Genomic DNA, 10,230 nt, shown 5'->3' with positions numbered 1-10,230 from the left:
ACCAACATACACAGATCTCATTGGATATTAATGATTGTTTTCTTCAAGCGGAGAATAATTTTGTATCTTGATTCCACACATACTATGGCCACAAAATACAGTGACATGCTGCAAACATTGATAGAGATGCAGTCCACTTCCCCCATCGATTGGTCAGAATGGGCCATTCATGCACCACTTGATATACCAATCCAGATAGACTCTTACAACTGTGGTGTTTTTGTATGTTTTTGCGCATTTGCTATGCAGTGGCTCACCTGTCCCTTTCCCAGCAGACATGGTACCTGTACAGCAATGGATTGCAAATGAACTTCTCAAACACAAATCACTTCTTCCACGGCCAAGTTTAATGCAGAGACAGCAGCAGAGAATAAAGAAGCAAATAAATCAGGGAGAAATTAAGCAATTCAATAGTCCTGTTTCTAGAAAATCACTGAAAGGAACGTTCTCTACAATCCAGTTCTTGTCTTCAGCAATGCAACAGTATTACACTTCATCTTGGTCTTTGTGCTTAATGGGTGATCAGTGCAAGAAACCCAAGAAGGACACCATGGTTCTGTACGAGGGAGCATGTCAGGGCTGGTACCATCTCTCTTGCCTTGAGATAAATCAAGCTTCTCGTGGGATATTCAAATGCCCAAAGTGTTGTGAGAAATGAATAATCTACACTGAAGGCAAAATATTATGTTAACTGCTGCTATCCCCATTCCCCCTTCTTTCTCCTTTCCTCCATTACAGCCAGTTTTGCGCAATACGGACTTTTGTCTGGAACGGATATCGGAACGTGGTTTCGGGGCAAAATTTGGAACTTTTTACATCTGTCCCACCTAGTAATGTGCGTCTGGTGAGTTTGGTTGACTTACTTCATTGGGAAGCTGCAGTCACGGCTTGTTTTGTGCAATACGGACTTTTGCCCAGAACAGTTATCTGAACATGTTTGGGGGGCAATTTTTGGAGCTTATTATATCAGGCTCACCTGGTAATGTGTGTCTGGTGAGTTTGGTTAACATACCTCACTTGGAAGCTGCTGTCCCGGCTCAGTTTGCACAATATGCGGTATGCGTGGAATGGGTATCAGAACGCAGTTTCTTTGGACTTTTTGTGTCTTATTGCATCCCTGCCATGGAATTATACTTGACAGGTGAATTTGGTTGATATCGCTCATTCAGAAGTGGCCGTTCCGGCCATCCCATTCTGTTCCGGATGTTGTTTTGGGAGTTTTGGGGTTAATAGTGATATAATATTTCAATGGTTCTAGTCTTAAAATATTGTTCCCAAGTGTTGCTAACACATGCCACAGTTTTTGGTATGTTTTTTTAATATAATGGGGTTGTTCCGGCCTGTTACGTTCCATTCTGGCTTTTACACCGTCCCTCATAATTTGTTCAGTTGTAAACTAGATGTTAGTAAAATAAAATTCGTCTTTATATTCCTAACTCAATCACTGTCATTTTTGTGTGGTAATATCACAAATATCACAAATTTTATGGTCTTTTTTTAAATTTAGTATACGTAAAATCCTTTGCTTATTAGGGGCTACCCCATATTTTCTTCAAAAAATTGCTTTGCACAGGTAACTACTATAGAGATAAGAACATTTTCAAAAGTAGGGGTCCTTGGCTTGGCATTTGAAAAACAAGAGGTCCGCCTTACTTAGCTAATGGAGATACAATGCCCTAAAGAAAGAAATGTGGCTTCTTTTGCTCACTGAAAGGAAGCAGTATTATGATCACATGAGATTTCTTCTCCTCTCCTCCTCAACTGCCACTCTCTGGGAAGGTGGGAAGGTGGGTGACATTTGGGGGCCTTTGCATATTTCTAAAGGAACAAGTCACAGAATTTGAATGTAATGTGTGTTGTTAATTAGAATTAATTGAATTTCATAGTCCGAATAAGCGGTGTATGGTTTCTATTGTGTGTTGTGAGCTAACTGTGAGTAATGGAAGGTATTCTTGGAAACAATGGGAAACGTTCTTGGAAATGGCCCAATGGCCAGAGGCTGTGTAGGTTTGCATCTTTTGTTGGCTTGTTTTGAACTCCTTAGGGGCCATCTCTGGGGAAGGCCCTGACCCCCAAGTCCCTCCTCCTCTTCTGCCTCCAATTTTAGCCCTGCTACATAAGGGAGCGCCCACCCGGCCTGCAGTTAAGTACTGCCTGGGCGGGGAAGCGGAGCAGGCGGGAGAAAGAAACCAAGCGAATCCTCTTTGCATCGTCCTGGTGTCTGCTTGGAGCCATGGCTGCTGCTGCTGAGAGCCCCAGGAAGAGGCTTCAAGAGGAAGCGATTTGCTCCGTTTGCCTGGACTTTTTCGCCGATCCGGTGACTCTCGACTGCGGGCACAACTTTTGCCAGGCCTGCATCGGGCAGTGGTGGGGCCATGCGCCCGCCACACACACGGCCAGGGACGCCCCCTGTCCGCAGTGTCAAGCCAGAGTTCAGCGGCGGAGCCTCCAGCCCAACAGGCAGCTGGCCAACATGGTGGAGATCGCCAAAGAGCTGAGCCTGCCGGTGAAAGCAGAGGGCGGAGGATGGGCAGTCTGCCAGGGGCACCAGGAGCCCCTGAACCTCTTCTGCAAGGCCGACGCGGCGCCCATCTGCGTGGTGTGCGAGAGGTCCCAGGCGCACCGAGCTCACGACGTGGTTCCCTTGCAGGAGGCTGCCCGGGAGTGCGAGGTCAGGACGAATCCCCATTTCGTGGGTGGAGGGTTATTCTGAGCGATGCCAGGGCGGGAGGAGGGGGCGGCTGCCGGGGGCGGCGTGGGGGCACGGAAACGGGTCAAGCCCCGAATTGGGAGAGCTGTGAGACGGCCGGGCCTGGGCAAAAGTGGGATCCACAAAATGCTGTCCCGAGAAGGTTCCCAAGCCCGGCCATTGGGGAAGGGCAGAGATGTGAAATATCCGAAAGTTTTGAAGCCATGGGGGAAAACCGTTTTTCCCGGTGAAAAACCCGGAAATTTTCGGGGAAATGAAATAATGCAATATTAGCACTTTTTACAGATTGAAAGTCACTTTGTTACTTTAGGAACATGAAATGTAATTCTTCATCAGGCTAAAGTAAAACATCCCGTAATTCGTTTTTTCTTCATTTTTTCCAATTTTTCCAATTTTGGGGGAGGGGGGGAAGGCTTTGGAAAAAACGAAAAAACAACAACAGTTTTTTTCTGAATTTTTCCGGTTTCCCCCCAGGCCTTCACGTCTCATGTTATACATGTTATCGTTAGGTAATCTTATTCATTCTCATTGCCTCCAATATCGCCTGTATAAAGACGATACACAATTGTATCTCTCCTCCCCAATTTTCTTCTGATTTTCAGGCTAGGATCTCAGCCTGATCTCTCCGCCTGGATGCTTCAGCATCGCTTAAAACTAAACATGGCGAAAACCGTTTTGCTTGTCTTCCCTCCCAAACCGGCCCCTGCTCTTCATTCTTTGTTACTGTTAAAAATGTTTCGCTGACATTCAAACCTTCTTATCTTTCTTCTCTCATTTCACTTTACCATCCCCCTCTTACCTTTCTTCAAATGTTATGAGCAACTACGTACCACGAGTTCCATGGTAGATTTTAAAAACGCGTTTGAAAACTCATTTGTTTTCAATAGCTTTTGGTATTTTAGCTTGATCTACTGTTCTTATTACTATGATTATTCTCTTATTTCTGCTTTGTGAACCCCTTTCCCCCCCTTCATATGTTTTAATGTGATTTTAGATTGTAAGCCTCTAGGCAGGGTATCACTGTTTTATTTGTATATTTTGTACAGCACCAAGTACATTGTTGGTGCTATATAAATACATAAATAATAATAATAATAATCTCTAGGTAAGGGACCTGTTCTGGATGGGGTTGCCCTCTCTCTGAAGGAGCAGGTGTGTAGCTTGGGACTACTCCCTAGATCCTTCCTTTTTTCTTCTTTTTTCAAAAAATAATTTCTTATTGTGTGATTCTGGTTACAAGGGGCAACTAACACATCACATATGTACATTCGGAGTCAATACAAATATATATACTTAATTATTCAAGCCTGGCTGTAAAATATTTAACATTGATTAGTTAATTTCATTCCATTGAAATTCCATTCAATACAATTCAACTTAGGGCATCCCGGGACTAACTCTCTTTCCCCTTCCACCTATGTTATCCATGTTTCTAAGTATGCCGGTGGAGGTGTTCTCCCACCTTCTTCTTTATTCACATAATTAATAAATTTCCAGCATACCCCCTCAAATTTATCTTCACTTAGTTGTCCTATTGCTTTCCTCATTTTTTTGAGTCTGCTTTTCTAACAGGGCAATCTGCCAAACCTCTTTGAAACCAGTTTTCAATTGTAAGCCCTTTGCCATCCTTCCAGTGTTTAGCTATCAACCACCTAGCCACCAATAATAAGTTTATTAATTCCTTATTTAAGAGCTTAATGTCTGGTCCCCTATATAAATTTAGCAGAGCTAAATGAGGAGATAGGTGGACCCATTGTCCAGTTATCGAACTGATCTCCTGGAACACTTTTTTCCAATAAACACTCGCCTTCGGGCAAGACCACCACCCCGACACAGTGGGGTTTCTGTTCTGTTATTACAACCACAGCCTTCAGTTTATTGCACTATCATATAATTTATACATGGAGCAGGTCTCCCCATTTCGTGGACTGCAATGTTCCTCCCTTCTCCATCTCAAGGAGAGATAAAGCCACACTCCAACTGGATGTCATAACATATTCAACATATTGCTTTACTGGGATAACAACCAAGGCAGCTGGGAGACCAAGGCAGCTGGGAGACCGAGGGAATTTTTTTAAAAAAACTTCTCTGTATTTGTTTATCAGTAGACTCTAAATATATTGACTAAATCTCTGCAGAGGAACCAAACTGGAACTTTTGTCTTCTCTTCAGGATCACATTTGTAGCTGCCTGGAGACTCTGAGGAAGGAGAGAGAGAAATTTCTGGTATCTAGAGCAGACGTGGAAAAGGAAAGCCAAGACCTGCTGGTAAGTGTCACTGTGGCTGGAAAGTGCAACTATCTGGGAACCATGAAATGTGCAGCAGGGAATGAAGTCGCACGGCAGCCCTGCTCCTCGGAACCTGCGTTGTTTGCCCTCCTTTGATTGGTCAAAAGCTGGGGCCTTGGAAGACTATTGAAAACTCTTCCCCTGACTAATGCAGGAGAATCCCCTTTGGAGCTTTTCTCCCCCAAATTGCTCCAAAATTATAGAATGCCCTCCCTCAAGGAGTACAATTGGTTGCCATTCTCTTGGCCCTTAGAAAGGGTAGAAAGATGCACTTTTCAGTTTTGTCTATTAAAACATGTAGTCTTTAACATTTTTATTGTTTTTGATTTTAATGTAGAGAGATTTTATTTTTTCTTCACTTCTGTTCACTGCCTTGATGGATTTTTATTTATTTATTTATTTATTTATTTATTTATTTTGTTTATTTAAAACATTTGCATCCTGCCCTATATCATTAAGGTCTCAAGGCAGCATACAGAGAAAAGCATGCAGTATAAAACAATAAACATGCACAGTTAAAAACAAATTAAACCATGAACCAAGTTAAAACAATATATAATTTAAAAGCCGTAAAAGCAGTTAAAACAATGTGCCATCTTAGTGGATTTTAGCAGATAGGGCAGTATAGAAATGTTACAAATGTTGTTGGAAGACTCTTTTTCTATGGCCAGGAAGTGCCCTTCCCATGTGATTCTCTTAATCTTTCTTTTAACACCAGAGGAACACATTTAGTGCCTGACTTCTTTTCATCTTCTTTTTGCAGAAGCAAATGAAAGCCGAGAAGGAAAAGACAGTGGAGCAGTTCCAACAACTGTACCAGTTTCTGGAAGAACAAGAGAAGCTTCGCCTGGTCCAGATGACCAAGTTGGAACACGAAATCGCATGGAAACGGGATGAGCACTTGGCCAAGATCTCGAAGAAGCTCTCTTCGGTGGAAAGAACGATGCAGGAAATGGAGGGGAAACGTCAACAGTCAGCCAATGAACTCCTGCAGGTGAGATAGCAAAAACAGCCAAGGTTTCTCTTCCTGGGAATGTTAGTTCTGAAGTTTTTCTGTGCTTTCTTTAGTTACATAAGACACGGAGAGGCCCAATCAGTGTTGCAAGTAATGGGTTTATTATGTCCAAGATCATATAAAAGAGGATCAGGATAGTGTAGTAACCTTTTCTGAACGAGGGGGTTGTTTCCCTGCTAGGCATTGAGTCTGGAATTGCCGTTCTTCATTTACTAAGAAGTTCTCGACAATCTGGGGAACACTGTTGTCAGAGTCTTGCATTTCACTTGCTTTCTGTCTTGACCTCCTGCCTTCGACTTAGATGTCTTGACCTCCTACTTTCTACTAAGATCTGACTTGTGGGAAAAGACAATTGTATTGCTGGCGTACCCTGCATGAACTGGAAAAGTGTCAGTGAGGCTTTTCAGGGCTTTTCAAAGCTACAAGGATGCTTTAATGAAAAGTATCCTTGTTAGCGTTAGCTGTTGTATTTTGGGGAACAGAAGGCTGGTCTAGCTGGATGTTTGGCATTGACTTGTTTTAAGAATTCTTGTCCAATATATGTTTATCTGCTTCAGTTTCTAAGAGTTTTTAACAGATTGCTTTGTAATGCACTGAAATGACCCCACTTGTCCCATGAAATTTATGTTGTCATTGATTTCCTACACACTGCAGTATGTACTGAGTTCCTTTTTATTTCTCTCCTTTCACTCTAGGATATGAAAGACAACTTGAAGAAGTAAGTGGATCCCACTCAGGATCATGCTGCCTTTGTAGAAATCCATGGTGCGACCACACTTAGAATGCTGCGTACAGTTCTGGCCACCACACCGAAGAAAAGATACCATAGAGTTGGAAAGAGTGCAGAAAAGGGCAACTAAAATGATCTAGCAACTGCAGCATCTCCCCTATGAGGGAAGGTTACAGCAGCTGGAATTGTTCAGTTTGGATAAAAGGACACTGAAGGGAGCAGCTTCGCCATGTCCTGCTTTGTGGGTTCCTGGTCGACAGCTGGTTGGCCACTGTGTGAACAGAGTGCTGGACTAGATGGACCCCGGGGCTGGTTCAACATGGCACGTCTTACGTTCTTAACATTTGTTTCTCTCTTGCAGGTGTGAGGAGAATAAGTTTGAGAAATCTGTGGTTTTCTCCCCTGCACTGAAGTGGAGGATCCGGGACCAATCTGATATAAACCTCTTTCTAGGGGGTTTCCTGAAGCAGTTCCAAGGTACCAGAGACGGGTTGCAAAGGATTCCAAGTGGCAAAGGTCACTTGTAATGTTGGCCGAGTGGGAAGATTGGGAACTTTGTGTTCCTGTAGAGAAGACAAAGAGACCTGATTTGCGCAATATGACAACCCAACGTGGCTGAATTTATCTGTGGGGTTCTCATGCCTTTCCAGGTGCCTGCGAATACCATTTTTGCATGACATCCACAGGTTCCTAGCTTGCCATGGCTTCCCATGTCATGGGAACCCAGATATGAGGGGTTGTTCAAGGATTTTCTACCCTCAAATAACCCCTGCCACCTAAGTTTGCATGACGCCACAGCAATGCTCATTTCCCATGAGTGACACTGCTGGCTCGGTCCCTTTAAGGTGTTCCTAAGTGCTAAAGCAGAGGGAGAGCAGATTGGAACCTGTTGTGACTGCTTTTGGTGCACAAAAGGAGGCGAAGGGGAGACGTGATAGAGGTGTGCAAAATGATGCATGGTGTAGAGAATGTGGAAAGGGAGACATTTCTCTCCCTCTCTCAAAATGCTAGAACTCAATGGGGTCATCCGATAATTGGTGGGAGATTCAGGACAAATAAAAGGGAGTACTTCTTCATGCAGTACGTCTGGAACTCGCTACCACAAGACGTAGTGATGGCCACCAATTAGGATGCCTTTAAAAGGGGGTCGGATACATTCCTGGAGGCAAAGGCTATCAATGGCTACTAGCCCTGATAGTTGTGTGCTAACTCCAGGATTCGAGGCAGCAAGCCTGTGTGCACCAGTTGCTGGGGAACATGGGTGGGAGGGTGCTGTTGCACCATGTCCTGCTTGTTGGTCGCTGGTTGGCCCGTGTGCGAACAGAGTAGTGGATTAGATGGATCCTTGGTCTGCTCCAGCAGGGCTCTTCTTATGATCTAACTTCATAGGCATCCAAAATAATCCAAAGTCATTGGCAGATGATACAATAACCCATTCTGCTTTAAATATACTCTACTGCTGACTGGGTTCTCTGTGTGGGTTATTTTGGCCAAACAGGCATCAAATGATTTCGGGGTTGTGGAGGGGTGTTCCAAGACTTGCTTTAAGCAGAAGAGAGTGACGTTTTGCCTCTGTTCCCTTTCTTTCCCCAGACACTCTGATATCTGGATTTCAGCTGAAGAAAGGTAAATTGTGGGTTATGATGGAGGCACAGAATTATAGGGGGGCGGGGCGGAGGGATTGGGGCCATGTTCGATAGTTGCCTGCTTGTATTTTGTTTGATTTCCTTGTTACTATGAATGACACAAATAGGAAAGGCGGATCAAGTTCTATGTTCATCTCCATATATTTTGCACACACACATGCACGCATCCTTCGTCCTTGACGAAGAACTGTCCACTTGGGAAAAGGGTCTGTTAGGTTCAGCATTCTGCTTCCATCCGTGGCCCCAGGCCACATCCTGGACACAAAGGCAGCAGCCACTTACCTGGCTGTCTGTGATGTGTCTCTAGGCTGAGGATGTAACATTCTGCTGAATTCCATTTATTACATTCGCTTTCCTCATTTTTCTCCTCCTCCCCTTCCCTACAGCAAAAGTAACTCTGGATCCAGACACAGCGAATCCCCGGCTCATCCTGTCTGCGGGTCAAAAAAGTGCAAGGCTTGGAGAGGAACGTCAAATTCTGCCCCCAAATCTGAACAGATTTGACAGCGTGCCGTTTGTGTTGGGAAGTCAAGGGTTCACAGCAGGCAGACATTTCTGGGATGTCATTGTGGGGATCGAGGAAAACTGGTCTGTGGGGGTGGCCAGAAAGTCTGTGAGGAGGAAGGGAGAGTTCATTCCTAGTCCTCAGGAAGGCATCTGGCATATCGGGAAGTGGGATGGTGAGTACAGGGCCTCCTTTTTCTCACCCAGATTTCATTTGTCCCCAAGGGAGGACCCCAAGAGGATCCGTGTGAGTTTAAACTATGAAGCGGGATGGGTGGACTTTCATGATGCTGATACAGCGGCCCTGATCTTTGCATACTTAGCAGGCCCGTTCTCTGGGGAGACCCTTCTCCCCTTCTTTAGGGTGTGGGGGAAAGCCCAACTGATCCTCTCTCCTTAAGCTGGTCAAAGGGTGGGGACAGACGTACATGAACCCAAAGCAGCTCTGACAAGCTTTGGGCCTCCTCTGCAGGACTGAGCCAATGCAGGCCCCAACCCTCACACTCTGTTTAGGTAGGGTGACCCTATAGAAAGGAGGACAGGGCTCCTGCATCTTTAACAGTTGTATTGAAAAGGGAATTTCAGCAGGTGTCATTTGTGTATATTATGGAGAACCTGGTGAAATTTCCTCTTCATCACAACAGTTAAAGCTGCAGGTGCCCTGCCCTCTTTTCAATCTGGTCACTCTAGTATAGCGCCTCCGTGTATACAAATGACACCTGCAGAAATCCCCTTTTCTATGCAACTGTTAAAGATACAGGAGCCCTGTCCTGTATTTGTTCTGCTTTCCTTGAAACCTGTGTATAACTCCCCCCCCACTTTTTTAATGAATGGTACACATATGATGAAAATGATGATATTCCTGTATATGTAGTGTTTGTGTTTTTCTTTACACAATGTATTTTCTGTTCTGTTTTTGTTGATATTCGCATTAAAATGCTATTTTTGAGCAAGGAGAGATTGGCTGTCCTTTGTGTCACTCAGAAGTCTACCTTCTGCTCATGAGTCAATTTCAAAGTGCATTTAAAGAGGTAAAACATAATAAAAGCCGCGTAAAACACTAACTGGATAATCATGTCCAATGCATATGAATGGGGGGGGGAGGGTAATCTTAATGAAGTGGGCAGCATTCCTGTTCCCCCACCACCACTGCTTCAATGTGCTTTTTCTCCTAAGAGAAATGTTTGCTCAACCCCTGAAGCTACTGTCTGTCTATGCATTTTGAAAGCCCCATAGTGGCTGCACAGTGGCGCTGTGCTGATTATATGACGCAAACAGCCACCTTGAAGCCACAGCTGGATTTTCCCAGGAAAAAAGTAGGGGACTTGCAACAACA

The 10,230-nt window shown here is 44.3% G+C and overlaps 1 protein-coding gene across 1 annotated transcript; it reads left to right on the top strand.

Moving 5' to 3' along the window:
* The first annotated feature begins 2,233 nt into the window (after positions 1–2,233).
* LOC134395577 (E3 ubiquitin-protein ligase TRIM7-like) lies at positions 2,234–9,325 on the top strand. The gene is made up of 7 exons (XM_063121738.1): positions 2,234–2,671; positions 4,883–4,978; positions 5,763–5,993; positions 6,710–6,732; positions 7,106–7,221; positions 8,338–8,370; positions 8,777–9,325. Exons 1-7 carry the CDS (start codon positions 2,234–2,236, stop codon positions 9,292–9,294), a joined length of 1,455 nt encoding a protein of 484 aa, XP_062977808.1. The 3' UTR covers positions 9,295–9,325.
* The last annotated feature ends 905 nt before the right edge of the window (positions 9,326–10,230 follow it).

The sequence above is a fragment of the Elgaria multicarinata genome, chromosome 3 (genome assembly GCF_023053635.1).
Source record: "Elgaria multicarinata webbii isolate HBS135686 ecotype San Diego chromosome 3, rElgMul1.1.pri, whole genome shotgun sequence".
Lineage (NCBI taxonomy): Eukaryota > Metazoa > Chordata > Lepidosauria > Squamata > Anguidae > Elgaria > Elgaria multicarinata.
Note: the sequence above shows the minus strand (reverse complement) of the source record. Positions and strands in the feature narration are given on the sequence as shown.

Excerpts from the sequence above, each read along its gene's own strand:
- LOC134395577 (XM_063121738.1), top strand. The coding sequence starts at position 2,234 with ATGGCTGCTGCTGCTGAGAGCCCCAGGAAGAGGCTTCAAGAGGAAGCG. Across the intron at positions 2,672-4,882 it reads AGGCTGCCCGGGAGTGCGAG|GATCACATTTGTAGCTGCCT; the intron begins GTCAGGACGAAT and ends TCTTCTCTTCAG. Across the intron at positions 5,994-6,709 it reads CAGCCAATGAACTCCTGCAG|GATATGAAAGACAACTTGAA; the intron begins GTGAGATAGCAA and ends CTTTCACTCTAG.